At 37.2% G+C, this 21,457-nt stretch overlaps 1 protein-coding gene across 1 annotated transcript in view; it reads right to left on the bottom strand.

Annotated features, from left to right (window-relative positions):
• The window catches only part of CNTLN (centlein), a 200,530-nt gene that overhangs the window by 56,409 nt on the left and 122,664 nt on the right, over nucleotides 1-21,457 (bottom strand). The window contains 8 exon segments of the mRNA XM_071581574.1: nucleotides 2,164-2,387; nucleotides 3,069-3,157; nucleotides 5,819-5,877; nucleotides 5,880-5,944; nucleotides 8,492-9,012; nucleotides 10,585-10,592; nucleotides 11,911-11,994; nucleotides 18,205-18,256. Coding sequence (XP_071437675.1) covers nucleotides 2,164-2,387; nucleotides 3,069-3,157; nucleotides 5,819-5,877; nucleotides 5,880-5,944; nucleotides 8,492-9,012; nucleotides 10,585-10,592; nucleotides 11,911-11,994; nucleotides 18,205-18,256 — 1,102 coding nt within the window.

The raw sequence follows: 21,457 nt of genomic DNA, 5'->3' as shown, positions 1-21,457 counted from the left end.
CCTAGATAAATTCAGGCAACATGGCATCTCATCCAAGCCATGCTGTTAATGTTTACAGTTGCTAGTTTGCTGTACTTACCTTAGCCCAGGATCACAAGTTCACTAAGTTAACTCAGAACATTATGGTTATGGTGGTTTATGGAAGCTTATTTTTGGATATTAGTAACTTTGACACTCTTGAAATGTTTAAGAGTTTCCTAAATCCAAAGATTGTTGCAACCTTTTATTTTTTCATGGTTTCTCTCACTTTTTCACTTTCTACCAGGGCAAGAAAATTCTAAAATCTAGAGTAAGAGTAACAGAAGTATTAAGAAGAAACAATAACAAGTGTTCTTGATAGTCAAAATTATTATTTTTTTTAAATTATTGCTTTTGCAGTGTCTTAAAACTTCACTTCCATTTCTTACAAAAAACCACCAAAAATCCCCCACACAAATGTGTGCTTTACAATAATTTGATCTGTCTGAATCAGGGTTCTCTCTCTAAAACATCAGTGTACCCTGCAGTGACTGTGTAGGTTCTTTACCACCTTAATGTTCACTTGGCAAGTAGCCCAAGCCTCTGCTTTAAATTTCCCACTTGGTAGCACTAGTATGGCATCTGAAGAGTAATTAGTTGTAAGAAAGGGAATTTGAAGTGTTTGCTGAGAAGGAAAAAAATGTGCATGTCTAATAAAGATTTTTTCCTTGAGTACCTGCAATACCTTTTATTTATTTTTGCTTAGAATGCACCACTCTTTAACAGACCAGTGACCATTTTTCCTTTTTTAAAACCTTCCAGAAAAATGGAGTGAAAGAAAACTGGTTTGGTTTTAAAGACACACTATTTTGATTTTAGACAGTCTTTCACATTATAGTAGCTCTTACCTTTACACCAATTTTGCCCCCCACCCCCCAACCTTTCCTTTGTCTTTTTTAAACAGTTTTCTGATAATGGTGTTTTCTATTTTATTTCTCACATTGCTCTTCTATGAACATCTAAGGTGTAGTCTTCTAGGAGCGCAAATCATGAACATGTCTGAGAAATCAGAATGTTTTAGGTAAATTACACATGTAATTTCCTGTGAAGTTTATACTGTCCATGAAACTTTATATTATGACACTGTTTGTAAGATAGACAAATCTTTATTAGTTCCAATGACTTTGGAAAATCTTTTTGAACAATTCATTACATATATATAGTTATGCAAAATGAGTAACAGAAATGAGGTTTTCCTTTCTCTGGAAATTAGCAGTTCCCTAGCCCTAAGAAAGTGAAAAGTGCTGCTCCTGATACTGCTTCTGCCTTCTGTGCAAAGACAGAAATGCAAAGAAGTTTGAGAGTGAGGGGAGTTGATTTCTTTTTTAATGTCTGCCTCCTTCCAGCAAGTCCATCTGTTGTAGCACTATAATTCTGGAAGCAGGATGTGTGTGTGACCAACAGGAGACAATTACTGCATAAGTGTTTGTTGATTCAGCTCTATAAAGGGCAAACCAATCACTATAGTATGAACAGAAAAGAATTCCAGCTGAGGAGCTGCATATAGATTAACACAAAACACATATATAAATAAGAATGGGGAAAACCAGAAAGGAGTAATAGAATGGAAAAAGATGAAATAGGAACAAAGACTGAAGCAGAGAAGAAAGCTGGCATCTTTGGGCTGTTCACCACATAGTTTATTAGTCTCTATTTTCATTAACTTTGTTCTCCAGCTTTCCACCTCAACAGAGAAAGATGGGATAAAATACACATGGAACTGGTCTAAGCCCCCTTTAGAAGAAACCTCCAGTTGTCTTGGAGCATAAGGAGACGGTGCCTATTCTTCACAGAGGAATAGGTGCTAGTTCCTGTGGACTGACTGGATTTTCAGCAAAGTTTGCAGACCACAGGCTAAAAGTGAAACTTCCCTCATTTATTTAAATGCACATAAAATGTCACTAAGAAGATTACTTTGCTTTCAGAAAGATAAATGAATTAGGTTCATGTAATAATAAACCAGGTCTCAGTATCATTTGTACACAATAACTGACTCAGAATCTCAGAGAAAGAATGCTAAGAGATTTTTCATAATTTTTACTATAATAAATTAAAATACAAAAATCAGTGTTACCAAAATTTTACAGAAGTGCAATAGAATTAAGCTGAACATTTTAAGACACCATAATGAAAAGTACTTTGGCTCTATGGTCAGTTTACTAGTTTGAAGTCTCTTATCAGCCAAATGTAGCTGATTTGTTAGTTTTTTGTTGGTTTCTTTCATCTCCTTCATTAAAGCCACTGCAGTCTTTTTTTCATTCTGTAAAACAGGTATCTGCTTCTGCAGTGACTTAATCCTTTCTTGTAGTAGAGTAACAGAGTAGCCTGGTTTCTGGACAGTGAGATTTCTCCTTTTAGCTCTGTTCACCAAATAAAATGGTATGTTACTAAACTGACAGACCATCACAATTAACATGATTTCTGATTTTGTTTTGGGCCTTCAAAACACTCTTGGAGTCTCTAAAATATTTTTCAGTAAGGAAATTGGTAAATTAACAATTGACCTATAAAAACATATAACATATAAAACATATAGAAACAGTCAACCTATAAGCAATCTTAGTTCACTTTTTTTGAAGTGCCAATACTGCAATCTCCACAGGGACATGCAAGTTTAAAATGTGTCTCTGATTGGTACTACCAAAAATAAGGGCTTCAGTGTCTTCAGTGTCTTGTTAGCAGGCTGGTCTTTTTAAGGCCTAAGCCAAAAAAAAGTTAATTTGTTTCATCAGCAGTTTTGGCTACAAGGGGCAAACATGAACAAAAGGTAGTGGAAAAGCCCCACAGCAGTCAGTAGATTCAACAGGTGACAGGAAAAACGGAGTATATTTTAAATGTGAGAAAAGATGCTGGTTGATGGCCACTTATTATATGATAATTTCACTTTAAAATAATGAGTTAAATAGTTGAAAGTACACTTACAAATTTAAACAAGCAAATTTTGTAGCAGCACTCAGTGGGGTTTTGTAATATAATGCAGGTTTTGATAGGTAGGAATGCTTTGTCAATCTTACTTAAAAAGGTGCCAAAAACATATAATATTCCTACCTTTGCTTAGAATTGATGGATGTGATGTTATGAGGTATATCTTCCTCCTCTTGGAACACCATTTTTCTAGTTCTTGTTTCTGTAAATGGCACTAAATAAAAACCAGAAGCATAAAACTAGCAACTCTTTATTGTGACACACCAACCATGATACTGCAAGTTTGAATTGAAACAACAAAAACTACTTCAAATAATACACACATTTTAATGAATTCTAATTTGAAAATCAGTCTTACAACATCAGCCAGCAAGGGGTACTTTCTCATCAAATGGAAAAGGAACAAAGAACTGTTACAGGTAAGTCATAGCCTTTTCTGATGAATCCCAGAGAAAAATGAAGACTGTTTACATATACACTATTTTTTAGATAAGATACAAATTTACCAGTAGGTCTGTATTATTTGAAAGTCTACAGTATCCTATTTTACAAGATACCAAAGTGAAACTGAAAAGGAATAGTGGCCCATTAGATCAAAAGGAGGAAGACCAGATTTGACACTGAGCTGTAACTAGAAGATGGATGAATCTGTATGAACATGCAAAATAAAATGTTGTTTGACCAAGGTTTAACAGAAGTCTGCTGCATGCCTTTTAAATATGTGATGTGAAAAATCAGCTGTTTCCAGAACCTATCCAATACCCAGTGACAGAAGAACAGACTGAAGATGAATGTTGTTTTCAATATGTAAAATGAAAATGGCCAGAGCATGGCTTACTCCCAAATCAAAGGGCTACTTTGCTGATTATTAAATGCTCAGTGTATTTTTAAACATTTTTGTTCTGGAATTCTGCAACATTAATCCAATTTCTAAAGTCTTCAGATTGCAATCTTTATGTGGTATCATGGAATATATTTCTGGAAATACTAATAACTAAAATAACTGCTAATCAATTTTAAAAGAGTAAAGAGCAACACTTTCCCTACTAACTGCACTGAACAAATTACTGACATTGCAAGATATCTAATGAATTCTGGATTGTACAATCACCACACAACTGGAGGGTCTAAGAGCTGAGGTCTCAGCAGATGATGAGCAAACAATCCATGCCTGCAGCACAAAGATGGAGATCTCCACCCTAGGCCAGAGCTCTAATAAATTGATGAGCTATAAGGGAAGGCCAATAACTCTGATGATACTGCACAGGGCATTATATATTTATACTATGTGCAAAACTGACAAAGACATTGTATCATAAATGATCTCATCTCCAACCCCTGGAATAGCTCAGGACTTAAGAGATTGCTCTAGCCTTTCTTTGTATGAGAATACCATGACACAGTTGGAAAGTCCTTAAATCCTCTGGATGGATTCAAGAATTCTGTTAAAAATCAGTGTTCCCAACTGCCAATACTAAACCTTTGTGCGATACTATCTTCTGCAGTTACAAACCATGTTTTCAAATCTTTTCCTGAAACATGGGAGAAGTTCTGCTGAAGCATATTCAACTGCTTAAGGCTCTCAGGATGCTTTCTGTGTATGCTGCAGTTTCACCAGTCTGTTATATATGTGTATCAGAATATCTCTCTATTTGTCTTTTCCAGTAGGAACAGAGAATAAATGCCATAGAGGCCTACAGAAGAGGTAATGGCTGTGTCTCACTACCAAGCAAAAGAGAACAGAGCCTCGTGGATTCCCTGCCTTGTATGTCCTCACTCAGGAGCAGCAGAAGATAACAGGAGTGGGACACTCCATCAGATTTTCACATATATCATATGCACCTACTTACACTATGTATTCTACATCAACAGATGGCTACATAAAAATTTTCCTTTTTTTAATTTTTATTGACCCACAAATTTTTGATGGAACAATCAAGAAGATATAACAAGACCAGACAGTTTGTATTTGCTTAAAATTTTGGAAAGTAAGAAAATATAATTTGTTTTCTAACCTTTTCTTATATTACCATAAAAATGAATTTCAAACTAATTATCAAAAGCAGCAATTTGTTCACTATTTTGGTTCTCTGTTTCTTGAACTAAGAAAAAATATCTGCTAGCATTTCATATTCTGTGAACTGATTTATTTGGGCAAACACACAAGGGAAGAAGTATTAGACACTGTTCCCAAGTCCAAGAATGAGTCATCCGTTATAGATTGTACGAAGCCTCTAAAGACCTTAGAAAGAACCAGCTGGCCCTCTTCTGTGAGAAAACTGCATATAGATGTTAACAATGAGACAAGCAGTTCACATCCCAGAAAATGAATGTAAATAGGCTAAGAAGAAGGCAAAAGTATACTTTTCTCAAGATAGAATCTCCTGGACACAGATAGAGTCAAAAGCATCTTTTTAAAATGGAGACAACTCATTCAGTGCACACCAAACAAACTGAGAGATGCTTATGCTTGATTAGTCAATATAACATTTGGCTAGAGGGGAGGGAGGGATGTTGCTGTTTCTCTCTTATGGGTTAGGTCAGCCTACTCTGTACGGCATTTCTGATTGAGAGAAAGTTTAATGGGATGTCTGTGACATTCTTTGTCTGGCCTGTGAGACAGCAGCACTAGCTCATAGTGGATTTCTATTTCTTAATCAGCTTTTGCACTTCTGACAACCTCTCAAAATACTTTTGCAGACTAATTGTTCAGAAAATATTCTAAATGATAATGAATCAATCCACTGAATATCTGGAAGCAGATTTTATTTTCACTTCACAAGAAGAGTCAAATTAGTTAAGACAGGAAAACAGCAGTGGTAATAATAAACTTCAACACTCTGCACAGGAGAACTAAACAAGTTCTACTACATACCTTTTCATTATATTGCTCAGTTTTGCCTTCTGAATGAACCATGTTGCAGGGTTTTTTTCTTGTTGTTTACTTCTGCATGACAGTGGATCAATGTTTTGCACTGTCTTCCCAGTCACTGTTTCCAAACTTTCACAAGTTCGTATTTCAGTCACTGAAACAGCACATTCAGGAAAACAAAATCAAGATAAATATTAAAATTTACAAAGTGTTACTAGTTAGGTACATAGAAATTAACACATACAAGAAAGACGAGAAACAAATATAAAATCCAAATAGTACCAAGGTGACTTATTCAACGGATTTTATGAACAAATAAAGAAGAAATCTATCAACGAAATGGTCTTATCAAGTTCTCCTGTGTCAAATGGAATCTCTACAACACAGGGAGGCCTGAGACTCCAGTAGCTTCTTAAAGGACAGTTTTTGTTACAATCTAAAAAACTGACATAAATGAAGATACTTCACAGTATTTCAAGTTGGTGAATGGCTCATAACCTACTAAATTCCTAATTTCCTTCATTTTCACATTTATATTAAAACAAGCAAATGCATAACACTTCATAACATTTTGCTTTAATTGAACTTTATTTGTGGTGTTGACTGAGACAAACTCAAAAAACTCACTTCAGTGAAATCTCTGTTTAGCATCCTTTTGGAGTGCTTTTAAATTCTGTAAACTTGGTAATCCTTTCACTGAGTAGAGACACTGGACCTGAAACTTCAACTTTTTTCAAATTTTTCCTTAAAATGGCACTTCATGTGCTCTTAATTGATGGTTTCTCACTGCCTTACCCCAGATTATCATTTGCTTTCTTATATTCAGTGAAGTCTATTTTAAAACACGGATATATTATTTTCTATAGCATCAGTGGCTATTTATTTGTGAAAACAGATTTGTGAGGAAATCCCTTGACAAAAGGGTATTCTGGTTTGCTACACTTTAAAGCAAGATTTTAAAAAGACATAACTGAGTTCAAATTAAGTTGCACCATCATAAAAATCTATGGTTTAGAGATGGAGGCTATTTAACCAGAGAAAAGGCCTCAAATTGGAGAGAAGAGTTCACACAGAAGCATGTTTATACTTTTCAAAATCTGTCCTGACACACTGGTATGTCTTATTGACTAATAAGAAAAGAAATCAATGCAATGGTTTAAAGGTGCTGAGATATTTCCCTCACCTGAATGATTTGAAGGAATGTTCTATTAAGAAAATGGAAGGCTTGAATTTAGAAATTCAGAGGCAGGTACTAGTAATAAAGAACAGAATTTATTAATAAGTAAAAGAGGGAACTAAACGAAGATGTTTCACTAACTTGCTGAGAATGACACCTTGAAGCTTCACTTTCAAAAATGTTCCCTATTTTTCTACAACAACTCCCTAACCCAGCATTTTTACAGATTATCAAAAGTAATATTTATGGCTAGCTATGACAACTGAAGCTATGTAATTACTTTCCACTTCACTTCAACCTCAAAGTGGAATGACAATGTACTTGCTCAATTTTGCTCTTAAAGAGAACAACATAGTAAATGAAATAAAAAGGTCAATAATTGCAACGTGCATACACATTTGCATATGTGCAAATAAGTATGTTTTGTGTTAAAATCAGAGTTGCAACATTATAGAAAAATAAACAAGCTTTACATTAATGATATTAACAGACAAATTACATGGTTCTTAATTAGGTATCTTGCTCAAAATACTGTGTTCAAAAAGACCCTATTTTGCACAGGGAGAGGAAGAAGCAGGGTCTCATTTGCCAATATTGATTTGTTCTGTATGACAAATAGAGCCAACAAGAAGTCTATGAAGAACATTCTTTACTCTTTTGCCGCCCTTCCTGTATTTTGGAAAAATACAGGTTTGAGAAATTTCTTTGCTTGCCTCTTAGGACAAAGTCCCGAAAGACAAGGTGGGATAAGTTATTTACCTAGTGGCTTTCTGCTGCCTCTTCAAGTATGTAGGGACAAATGGAAGAGACAAAAATTCTAAATGTTTACTTGGCTTGCCAGTGCAATTTTCTGAGAGCTTTGTGACTCATGACTAGGACTGTATGTGGTAACAATTACCTTTAAAGAACGGATTTTTAACCATCATTCAATTAAAGTTAGTACAATGACTGTGCATAAAACATACATGAAATAATTAGTGTGGATGGTTCTTAATTTAAAGAATGTTAAACAGCTTGTAGACATCTGCTAGCAAGCTGAAATGGGTCATTCAAAATTTATCTAACTAAATTAAGGGGAAAAAATGTTTCTCCTCCCGGGTCGGCATGTCACAAGATAACTAAACCGACTTAGTAGGCTTGCCTGGGAATCCTTAGCTGTCAGTGGTGAATATGCAAAGGGCCAGCAAATTAAATCAACCTGCCAAACTGTCAATTTCAAGCCTCATGACTGCATGAAAATAGCATCACTGGAAGAAATCAAGCATTGCCTTCTTTTGGGTTTCCTGGCACCTATTCAAATACTCATGCAGTTGTGGCTAATTTCACATGCAAATTTCAGTCAATAAGCTCAGAACAAGACCTCCCAAGATATTTCAAAGGATCTGACAGTATTTTTTTTGAATACCAAATCAACAGTAGTTGAAATTCAATCTCCATTTGCTAGTGCTTTACATATGCACAGTGTCCCCTCTACAGGGCTAAGTTAATGAGAGCCGTACCTGCTTTCACTCACATCCTCCCAGCCGTCCTTACTGAAGTTCTCAAATACGGTACTCATAACCTTGATGGACTGTTTGAGAAAAGCTCCATGATGTCCCAAAGAGCTCTTTTCCTTAGCTGTTTTAAATTTAACCTTGGTGCCTGTTATCTTGCAATTACATTGCCCAGAGGTTGCCACTGCTTTGGCTTTATCCAGCAAACACTTCTGCTCTTGCACTTGACTCAGCAAATCTTCACTTTCATTTCTCAACTTGTTAGCTTCTGCCACTTGACCCTTCAAAGAGGCAGCTTCTTTTTCCTTCTCATCAATCACTAACTGAAGTTCTGCTTTTTCCTTTTTTATTTCACAGATCCTCTTAAGCAGAGTTTTCAGTTCTCTTTCTCTTGTGTCTCCGTCTTCCTTTTGCACTTTTAAAGATTCTTTTAAATAAACTTTCTGACTCAGTAAGTCTTTATTTACTGCTTTCTGTTTCTTTAATTCCCCTTCAATAGCTTTGAATCTTCTTTGTAGTTGTTGTACCTAACAAAAGCAATTTTAGCAGTCACAATATTTCAACCTATCCAGTAAAAAAACTCAAATTATGTTTTCAAATATACTTTATATGAGAATAATCTTACATGAAGCACAAGGACAAAAGCAACCTGTAGTCCTTAAATTAAAAATAATTCTAATGTAGAGCAGATGAAAACATTTCAGCTGCAATAATACAGCTGTTGAACAAAGGCCAGATGGTAAAAGAAGTTAAAATTCCAGGCAAAGTGACAGAGAAGTTTAAGTATGCTAATGAATCTTCCTGATGCATCTTGAGCTCATTACTGATTTGGTTACACATACTAATTGAATTTAAAAAACATTTTCAGAAGGATTACTACTTTGAAATATAGTCAGTTTTTCACTAGCTGTCTAAATCAACAAGTTCTTTCAACTATCATAAATACACAACTAAAATATTAATTTGATCTTACAAAAAAGCCCAAACAAAAATATCAAGAGAAATCAGAAACTCAGCACCTAAAAATATGAACACTTATATGTATTTTCTATTCACTGAAAGAGAAAATCTATTCTGTTTCAATTAAGAAACTTCAACTTTACAAGCTTCTTGTGTAAATACTGAAGAAATGTTCTACCTATATATTTAATATATGCTTTGCTTGTAAAGTCCTTTGATGTTTACACATACTCAAGGCCATTAACCATAAACTGTTTCTCTATGATGTTCTGGAATATTCACATAAAGCAGCAACTAAACCTCACAAGTTCTAGAATGAAGGGGTAATGTTAATTTTAGCAGATACTAAAATGAATATTTAGTCTATGAGATTTCCCCAGAAACTTGGAGAGGGCAGCAGAGTGAGTTTTGTGAATAACCACTAAATACTTGAAGAAATATTTTTGCTTGGTTTGGTACAAGCTTCATCCTCACACCTTCACTAGGGGAAGTGTCAGGGGCTCTAGATGTGTCTGGACATGGTTTGGAAAGATATATTTCAAGAATGGACATGGCTAACTTCAACTTGTTACCAGGTAAAACGCTGGTGAATTCCCTCCCTTTGTAGCATTACAAAATGTCAAAACTATCTTTTACACTGAAAATATCAAAACTGTACTGTTTCTCAATAAAGCCTACATGTTGTTACAGGGACATTTTTCCAATGCATTCAAATTATTTTAAAATTCATTAAAGTGGATACTACAGATGTGACTCAGATAAATAAGAGGTCTTAATGTACACTGTAAATTAGGACAAGAGCTGCTTAAAATTCATATAATACATTCAGGAATTTGATGCTGAATTTGTGAGTTTGATAGCAAATATTTAACATTAATGCCTACGCACTGCTACTTTTCATTATGGAAATTCACAGCCCTGCCACAATGAAGTGACATTGTGTTATGGCTACCTAAAGTTACTGGGTGAAATTAGCAATAGAAGGTATTTTTTCAAAAGCTTCAATGAAACAAAGGTTTATGATTAAAATCACAGTTTGCACTTTCCTCCCCAGTGACAAGGTGTTAGACCAATACTTGTCTTCAATCATGTTCCTAAACTGAGTTTCTGCTATTATTTTCTCAGCTCTTTAAAGCAACCTTTTGCACTCAGTAGCACTTAAAGTCATGTATGACAGCTGGAAGGAAATGAACAATGAATAGCTTCTACATCTATCCCTAAGGTATCATCATAACTCTGTATATCCATAGAGATAAAAATTATGTAGTACCTGGCAAACAAAATTATAGTTTTGAAATATAGATGATAAGCAAGCATAAACTGTGTGACACTTCAGATGGTAGTATTCGTATTATTTCAATTACTCACTCTACCTTAAGATAAATGAATGTGAGTACTTCCTATTCTGTGTTTTATTATTTTAACATGATGTTTGTCATTCAGTAATAACGAGATGACAGCCTTCATTGCCTGACCATATGGCAAGCGTTACAAGTATATGCAATCACATAATCTGCTGTAAATTACCACACTTCCTACAAGGTAATTCACAAATAAAAAATAAATAGACATACCTGAACTGACATTCAAAGTTATAGATTTGGGTTTATTCAATTTAAGCATGCTTTTAAAGATTTATAAGTAATTAAACAAACAGTTTTGCAAAATGACAAACAAAGGGCATGATACTGTTCGAAGGATGCCTTTTCTTTGCAAGCAAACAAAACATATGGCAAAGTACAAGTGAGCCCTCTGAAGGGAACAACTGTTAACATACTTAACTACTTGTGTATATTACAAGTATCAATACAAATAGCAACTAGTTAAGAACATCTTGTTACTGTACAAGGCAAAACACAGAATGCTGAGCAGTAAAGATAAAATACTTACCATATTTGCTAAGATAAAGAACACTACATGCATATGATACTATCTTGTGAAAAGACTGATACAAATATAAAGCAAGTATTTGCATATACAGCATAGTGCTAAAATTTAAATGTAACAAAAGGTGGATTTATCACTATTATGCATCAATTCTATTCTGTAGCAAGAGCCCTATGGACATTAACATCTGATATCATGTAAAGTCAAAAATTCAGCAAAAGAAATTAAGGTTCCTGAACTTCAGCGGCAAAATGCTAAGCATATGTTACATCCAATTTAGACAATTTGTTATTTTTAACATTATACCTCTAAACATTCATTTTCTCTGACACCATCCATGTTTATCTTAATGATAGATTCAGATTCAGATAGATTCAAAATTAATTTCTGCACACAGTTCTGGAAATCCACATTTTTAAATAAGAAAAGGAAAAGCATGGTTAAATTCATGAGTACAGACATATACCTTCTATCTATCTATCTATCTATCTATCTATCTATCTATCTATCTACAGGTATATGATTCTTATACTAAAATTTAGGTCTGTTTGCCGGTGTTGGTGTCTTACCTTCTGTACACATCTGGCATGAAACTTCTCACATATTCCTTCTTGGAGTACTACTCTTGACCCCATCATCTTCACTAAATTTAAAAAGTGGCTCTGTCAGATAATAAATAACACACCTCTATACCTCTATCGTTGAATAAAAAATATATTGTGACATTTTGCATTTCACTAAAATAATCCCTAGGCATTTTAAGAAAATGCATTCTTCATTTCCACAATTATTTATAATGTGGTCTACTTTCCTGACAAGCCTTTTGGTCACTTTCTAAAGAGTGACCTCTTTTCAAAGTGTTCTGTCACGTAATTATGAACCTCTGTAGCACCACAGTATGTTTTTTACAGAGTACAAGCTTTTCAAAGGTACAATAGATCTGCAGGTTAAAGACACTGTACTTTCATTCCAATTTTTTTTTCTTTTATAGACTATTCCCTCTATGCCTTAAAAGCAGAATTCATTCCCTTTTTATCTACACAGTCACTACCAGTTTTGTTCTCTAGGTCTTGTCCCCTGCTAGGAGGATCAGAGTGATGGATGAACAAAGCAAACAGTGACTGAATTAGGATGGATGAAAACTTTAAACCCTGTTTTTTGTTAAGTTAAAGATCACGTATTCAGCAGATGAATCACACAAATCAATTGACTGAAATACTGTGAAATCATAACAATTAGAAATTGACACAACTAATGAGAGTGAAGATGAATCTAAGCATCAGTGTCAGAGACAGCTGTACACTTCAGGTACTAAAAGTCTGAAGTTAAAAATTACATCTATTGAGAGAGAAGAATGTTAAGAAAATGTTTGGAAGTACTAAGATGTATAGTCAATCAGAAGTAAACCATATTCTGCTTAGAATTTAATGTAGAGTTTATCATTCACAAATGGCCCACTGCTCACAGAAATCAGCAATTACACACCTCAGAAGGAGTTTATCTTAGAACTGAAATACTACATTAAAGAACAAAAAATTCCCACCACTCTAAAAACACCACAATATATGTACTTCTTTTCTGGTCCTTCTTTCCCCCAAATTAACTTAAAAAATAAATCTTAGGGGATAAGTATCTGTGCTACATGGTGAAGGTCTGCTTTAGAAGCAATATTTCAAACTACAAGCAGACACTGTAGGTCACCTAAAAACTTTTGATTTATAAACAAAGAAAGTGTAGAAAAAAACAGTGTTACTCTCTGAAGATTCACAATCCTCTTGATATAAACAGTGACTAACAAGTTTGTTAGAGTGAATTAGACCTTTCTTTTGTCTTTGGAATATGTCACGGCCAATTAATACTTCTGTATTCATGAAATAAATGGAACACTATTCTAAAGATAATAAAAGCTGAAAAAGGTAAAACTATGTGTCTCGGGAATATGTACCTTTACCTTGATATTAATATGTTAGTTCCCATGTTACTTCAGACTACAGTCCCCCAGCACAGTGCTACTGCATACATTTAGAACATTCTTTAAGTAACACACAAGGATAATATGAACATGCTTTTCATCTTTTTGTAAATATTCACTCATTTGAATGCCTGTTGTAGCTTTTATATCAGCATTTACTATACTCAACTGAAAAAAAATATTTTCTACAGTCAAAGAAACTGATCAAAGCATGCAAGGTGTTGTGTTTATTATGTGGATGTATTAAAATGCAATTTAAAACTCTATAAATAAACATATGCAGATAATAAAGAATATTACTCCAAAATAGATAGAAAAGACTATACATGTGCACTATTACCACAGAAGACACAAGCAACATAAATTAAACTCAAAGGTCATTGTTACATAACCCTTTCTATTGAGCAGAAAATAAATGGCCCATTCAAGTCCCTTCTCCCCTCCTCCCTTCTAATTGTTATGTAATTGTGCAATGGAATTGGTTAGGGAGGCAATGGAACAGCATCACCTGTAACTGTCTGTGATAGCAGAAAGGTACATCATATTAGTCTACTCAGCAAGACATATACTCTGTCGTACTCCTACACACAAAAATGTCAACCTCTCCCTCAAGGAATAGGCCCACAAGTTATAAACCCCAGTATCTTCAGTCATCAAATTAGCATGGTCTCAGAGAGGCACACTTATGTCCCACTGAGAAAACACAGATAACTGTCAGCTTCAGAATGTAACACCTAATTCCTAATTAACAGTCACCAAATATGATAAGTTAGTTCAACACTGCTGTCAAAACAGTACTTGAACTATGATACTACAGTTCACTGTCAGCATTTGCAGAAAGCCTTCTTACACAAAAAACAACTACCAGCTTTTTAAAAATTAATAGAGCTGTATAATAGTCACTCACAGAGAACCTATATAACCATTGAAAGAATGACATTTTTGCCTGTGAAGGATTTTCCTGATAGACAGAAGGTGCCATGGTGCACAAAGGCAGTGTGTTACCAACTCTGGTGGTAGCCACACAGGCTGCTAGGAGAAAAAAAACAGCTGGTGGGAAACCCCACTGTGAAGACCAGAATGGAATGCCATTCTCACTTATAAACTGAGGACACAGTAGATTCAGGAGTCTTATAATGAAAGAAGTCTTCAAATTGCCTTCTGGAAGAAATAGCAGGCCAAGAGTTTAGTGTCTTTTAAGGAGGTACTTGCTGTTTTTCTGAACAGGATTGGATAGATCCACTATCCCGCTTTTGGAGGAAATGGCATGATTATCTGCCAACATATTCTTTACCTTCATACATAAATAATGACACGAACAGCATGAATAGTGAATTTGGATTTGATGACTACTAGAAAATAATTGGGCAACAGAGTAAGAATGGAAAGAAATTGGGAAGGGCAGGAATAGTTTCCTTTCCCTGATTCTCTCCATTTGTGACCATCAGGGTTTGAAGAATTATACGGAAGAACAAGGCTATCCAGTATTTCTTTCAGATAAACAAAACTCATATAAAATAAACCCAGGCAATATACATTATTTTAATACAGGAAAGCTCAGTATCTTTTTACAGAATTTATCCCTTGATAGAATTAGATAGAATTAGAATGCCTGATGAAAACAGGTATCTGCTAAGTGAAACTGAATTCCAACATCATTGATGAAACTGACGAAATCTATGAGCAATTATTTTTTTACACTGCAATTGATAATTTTGGAAATGGCTGGAATCATCTCTGTCCTAAGTGCTAACAAAAGGGTTTTGCTGAATATGTATCTTTGGATTTTAATCTAATCAGAAGTTTCCTGTCCATTTAAATGATACCTATAATAACAAATGCTGGAAAAGGTAAATAAAATTTGCCTAACACACTTCACTAGTAATTAACACTTTTTCTCAGTCCCAAGAAAAGAACAGTTAATCATAATACCAATTAACCAAATCAGAACTCTGCATCCACCCACAAGCTTTTAAAAGAGCATATATTTTAATCTGAAAAGATAATTAAAAAAAGAAAGAATAATAGACTAGCTGTCACAGCACTAAACATGTCAAAAACTGGCAGTTTTAGAGATTGTAGTTGTAGTAGTTTTGGCTTTAGTCAGCATAGGTCCCCATTTAGGCCTCAGTTTTTAGCAGGCCTCAAAGGTTGTGACACAGATTAGAGGGGACAGGCATCATCTGACTTAAGCAGCCATAGAGGTATTTCATATCATCTGACATCATCAGGAAGTGTCGGGGAGTATAACAAGCAAGGTGGGAGGAGTCTCTGGGCTCTTCGGTCCATGCTTCTGACCAGGACGGTTCCTGCTCCCTGACTGCTGATATCAGGCCCTCCTGCCGGTCGGCACGTCTGCTTAGCCAGGGACGTGAGCACATTCCTGTTAATTCCTCTTTCCCTCTTGCTGGGAGGTTTCCTTTGGGGAGGGGGTTTGGTTGGTTTGGAGTTTCACCTGTTAGCTGGGGCGACCTCGGTGAGCCTGTTGTTGTTTCCTGTCACCATGTGCTATTTCATATTCTGTGTTAAGCTCTCCTCTTCTCTGTATAAATATAAAAACCTCACTGTGTTTAAAGCCTCGTTTCTGCTGTTTTCCCTCACTCTCCTGCTCTGGGAGTGGACTTTTTGACTGGGTACCAGGCAGTTGGCATTTTGCCAGCTCAAACTATAACAACTGGTTTTGGAAAAGCATGGATATTGCTCAGCAGGCCCTCAATTTCTTCTGACCACTGGTTGTCTTACTCTGTGCAAAGACTAACTAAATTGGAAAAAACAAAGAAGTGATTTTTAAAATCAGTAATAAAACCTTCACTAGTTCCTTTCGGCTCTGTCTGCAACTATGAACATAACACACAAAAAGTAATAAATGAGAAAACAGTAATTTTCAGTTTTCAGCAGCTTGATATTTCAGCCTAGCTTTAGAGATAAAATTTTAAATAAAGGAAAAAAAAATCTTAATTTTTTCATTCAAGTCATCAATGTTATCACCAAAAAAGAAAACAGCCACCAGCAGAAAACTGTGATAAAGAATGGTAAAGGCTTTAATGCTAAGAACAAAAAGAGTACTCCCCAGTTCTCCTACTTTTCTTTGCACAATATTGTGCACAAAGAATTCACCAGAGATGCCATAGACTGTACTGTATTACTGTGGACTGCTTGAATATTTCTCCCATATAGTCCAGGAACAGCTAGTAACACAAAGAATCAGAGGAGTGATGGAAGAGCAGTGGTAATATATTACCTATCTGACTGACAAAAACTCATCTTCACAGAACCGTCAACAACTGTAAAGATTGTAGAAATACAGAAGAAGATATTAATGATCAATTCTTACAAGAATTTCATCATTTTGATTTACTTTCAAATTCACACAGTTTGTCAAACTATTTTTAAAACAGGATTCTGAATAAGCAGAAATTTCTATTTCACTATATCTCAACATACAAAAACCATTTCATATTCTGGAGAGAACTTCATAAACATATCTTAGACTTTACACATATATTTGTATACATATAATTAATATTGAAAAAGAAAATAGTGAATACATGTAAGTTGCAAATATTTTAGTGTGTGTGTGTGTGTGTGTGTGTATATAAATATTAATCGCATTAATAGGTGTGTGAAGAACTAAGAGATAACTATATTTTCAAATCATATGTATGGCCTTGTGCTTATAAAATACACATTCAAGAAAAAGAAATCAACCTTTTTAGACAAAATAACCTCACAACTAGTATATCTTACAGACATCTCCATTGAGTTTATGTGGCCAGGTTTTGGTAGCAGGAGTTCTACAGGGCAGGCTTCTGTGAGAAGCTGCCAGAAACTTTCCCCATGTGTGGCAGAGCCAATGCCAGCCAGCTATAAGAGGGACATGCTGCTGGCCAAGACTGAGCCAATCAGAGTTAATGGCAATGTCTCTGTGATAACATATTTAAAAAGCAAACAAGTTATGGCACAGATGTAATTGCACTTAGAGAAGAGTGGAGTGAGAACACATGAGAAGAACAACTCTGCAGAAACCAAGGTCAGTGGAGAAGGAGGGGAAGGAGGTGCTCCAGGTGTCCAAGCTGAGGCTCTTCTGCACCCCATGGTGCAGACCATGGTCAAGCAGCTGTGCCCCTGTAGCCCACGGAGGACCACAGGGTAGAGAACCCATGCATCCCATGAAGGAACCCATGCTGGAGCAGGTGGATGCCCAAAACTGTGAACCTGTAGGAAATCTGTCCTGAGGCAAGGTCCTGGCAGGGACCTGCAGACCTGTGGAGAGAGGACCCCATGGTGAAGCGGGTCTCCTGGGAGGACTTGTGACCCTGTGGAGAACTCACACTGGAGTAGGATATGCTTGGAAAACTCCACCATGTGGAAGAGCAGCTCACGTTACAGCAGTTTGTGGAGAATTGCTATCCATGGGATGGACTCTTGCTGGAGAAGTTTGTGGAGAACTATCTCCTACAAGAGGTACTCCACAGGGAGCAAGGGAAGGACTCCTCTCCCTGAGCAGTGGCAGGAACAACTAGTGATGAACGGACAGTAACCCCCATTCCTGGTCTCCCTGCACTGATGAGGGCGAGGAGATAGAGCTGAGAATGAGGGAGGGGTGGGGGGAAGGTGTTTTTAAGTTTTGTTTTTACTTCTCATTATCCTGCTCTGATTTTTCTAGCAATAAATTCAATTATATCCCCAAGATGAGCCTGTTTTGTCTGTGATGGTATTTGGTGAGTGATGTCTCCCAGTTTTTATTGCAACTCATGAATTTTTTTCTGTGTTTTCTCTCCCCTGTTTATTTGCAGAGGGCAGGTTTGGTGGGTACCAGGGTCAACCCACTGCAATTACATAAACAATACCTTCCCTGTTTTGTTGTAAAAATATATAAGATGCTGTATTGTGAACTTACTCACAGATTGGTGTATTTTCATCTGATCTAATTCTACTTCAAGATTCAGTTTACAAGAGAGAAAATAAAAACATAAGAACCACAGAACAATCACATAGGTGCCACTAAAATCATAAAAAAATTTGAACCAAAACCATATCAGTACTGGGAAAAAGTTGTCAACACTCTGGAATTAGTTCTAACCTGATAACACTTAGCATCCTTAAAACATAAGGAGTCTTTTGTTCAACAACTTTTAAAAACTCATAAATCATCTGAATTTCCAAATATCAGATACAATGCTGATTGTAACGTACACTAAGACATTTCAACTGATCTTTTGAGGTAAGAAAATGCCTGAGAAGAAAAACAGACCAGTAGAAGGCAGAATCCTATTTAGAAGGGAGTAAGTACTCCATATCAGGGGAAACCACCAGCCAAACTTGTGCAGATATATCTTAGCAGTTAGCAACTATTTTGGAAACTTAATAACAAAATCTTTCCTCCCCTTTTCCAGACCTGATCTACTACTATATTACTTCCATAGTTTATTCTGTAATATCAACCCTTCTCCGGGGACACCCCCTTGTTGCGGGGGAGAAGCTTGGGTGCCCTCATGAGGTTGAGAGCTATACTGGAGGTGGTTTGTGCCACCAGTAGGGTCTCCCATGCCAGACAGGTCTCAGCTGAAGGGTCAGACAAAGTGTGTCCACAGGCAGGATGGGCTCGTCGGCCGTCTGGCAACCATCCTAGGAGAAGGACAACTCCAACCCCAAACCCGGGCAGATGGAGCTCGTTTAGCCCTGTAAGGCCATCCATCTAAGAGAAGGATACTCTAACCAAACCTACATCCTGAGGTATTCACTGTCATCGTCCAAGCTCGCTAGGCCATGGCAGATGAACCTTAGGAGTAAAGGGTGGGGCCAGTTCTGCGCACGCTGTGCCTCACCTAAAAAATCCATTGCACAGGCTTGAAGGGTTCACCCACATTGCAAAGCCCTGTAGTGACAGGCGAGGGTCAAAAACGGCAGGTGATAGGAAGCAGCTGGAAGCCGCAGACCCAACCCTGCATGCAGGTGGTTCAGGATATGGGTCATTAGAGACTTGACCCCGGAGATGACAGTCTCTTGTGGCAGCATCCTGAATGACCAAGCAGCCTTTTCTAGGGACAGCACTGCTTGCTCCACACGGAGAGGGGCCTAGCAAAGGTGACCTAAACAAGGCTCATTTCCACACCCGGTTGGATAACCGCGGCCAACCGGCATCTTCCATGCAGTCAAACAAAAACAAAGAGATTTCAAAGGCACACACCTGCCTGCAAAGGTGTGCTCAAATTAACACTCGCATTTTGGAACATCAGAACCATGCTTGATACTGGGGATAGTGGACGTCCTGAGCGTCGTTCTGCTCTAATTGCCCACGAACTGTCATGGCTCAACATTGACATTGCTGCTCTCAGTGAAGTTCGTCAACCTGAAATTGTGTGGCATCTGCTACTTGACCTGGACCCCACAAATCTAGGGAGCCTGATGGGATTCAGACCAGAATCCTCAAAGAGCAGCTGATGTCATCACAAAGCCTCTCTCAATGATTTTTGGGAATCCACAGAGGTCCCAGCTGACTGGAAGCTGGTGAATGTTGCCGTGCTTTTCAAGAAGGACAACCACAGGCCCGTCAGTATCACTTCAGTGCCTGGTAAAGTTATGAAGAAGATTATTCTGGAAGGTATTAAAAAAACCCTGAAAGACAATGCAGTTATTGGACACATGAGAGGAAAGTCCTGTCTTTTTGTTTGTTTGTTTTTTACTGTCCCTCACAAGATTCTTCTGGACAAAATGTCCAACACACAGCTGGATAAACACATCATGCAGTGGGTGAGCAATTGGCTCACAGGTCAAGCACAGAGGGTAATAGTGAATGAGGTGATATCCGACTGGGGACCTGTCACTAGTGGGGTTCCACAAGGCTCCATCTTGGGTCCTGTACTCTTCAACAGCTTCATAAATGACTTGGATGAAGGACTGGGAGGGATACTGAGCAAGGCTGCAGATGACATAAAACTGGGAGGAGCTGCTGTCTCCCCCAAAGGCAGGGAGGCCCTGCAGAGAGACCTGGACACATCAAAGCAGTGGGCAATCACCAACCATAAGAAGTTTAACAAGGGGAAGTGCTGGATTCTGCACCTGGGATGAGGCAACACTGGATGTTTGTACAGACTGGGGAATAAGGTATTGGAAAGCAGTGCCACAGAAAGGGACTATGGTCCTGGTCAATAGCAGGTTGAATGTGCATCAGCCGTGCCCTGACAACCAGGAGGACCAACTGTGTCCTGGGGGGCATCAAGCAAAATCACCAGCTGATCGAAGGAGGGGATAGTCCTGCTCTGCTCTGCACTGTGGTGGCCTCACCTTGAATATTGTGTGCAGTTTTGAGCACTGCAACAAAAGAAAGATATTAAGCTCTTAGAGAGCACTGAAAGGAAGGCAACAAAGATGTTGAAGGGCCTTGAGGGAAAGCCGTATGAGGAGTGGCCGAGGGCACATGGTGTGTTCAGCCTGGAGAAAAGGAGGCTGAGGGAAGACCTCATTGCAGTTACAAATTCCTTGAGAGGGGAAGAGGAAGGGTAGATACTGATCTCTTCTCTGTGGTGATTAATGGCAGGACTTGTGGGAATGGACTGAAGTTGTGTCAGGAGAGGTTTAGGTTGGATGTTAGACAAAGGCTCTTCACCCAGAGGGTGGTTGGGCACTGGGAAGTGGTAGCACACCAAGCCTGCCGGAGCTCAAGAAGTGTTTGGGTGATACTGTCAGGCACATGGTGTGACTCTTGGGACTGACCTGTACAAGGCTAGGAGTTGAACTCACTGATCCTTTTGGGTCCCTTCCAGGTCAGCATATTCTGTGATTCTGCTATTTTAATTTCATTTTTTAAATTGTAGCACATATTTCAGGTGGGTTTCAGCTACAATATCTTTTTTAACAGTCTCCAGCTGTTTATAGGTTTCTGTACTGCTCATTCTGATGTTGAGGGGGTTGAAGATTTTTGATTAGTTGCTTTATTTTTATGTGGTTCCCCTTCTGGAAAGTGAGTATCCCCAGCGTGGTTCACTCTCTTCTGATATAATTTAAATTGATTAAAACAACAACAAAAAAATCACACAAACCCCATACAGGCCATTCTTTTTTTTTTGTAGTGAACTTACAGAGCAAATTGTCTTGGAAATCATGTCCGGTCACCTAATGGACAAAGTGATGGAAAACAGCTAGCACCTATT

The sequence above is a fragment of the Pithys albifrons genome, chromosome Z, assembly GCF_047495875.1.
Source record: "Pithys albifrons albifrons isolate INPA30051 chromosome Z, PitAlb_v1, whole genome shotgun sequence".
NCBI lineage: Eukaryota > Metazoa > Chordata > Aves > Passeriformes > Thamnophilidae > Pithys > Pithys albifrons.
The sequence above is the reverse complement of the archived record's forward strand: the minus strand, read 5'-3'. Positions and strand labels throughout refer to the sequence as shown.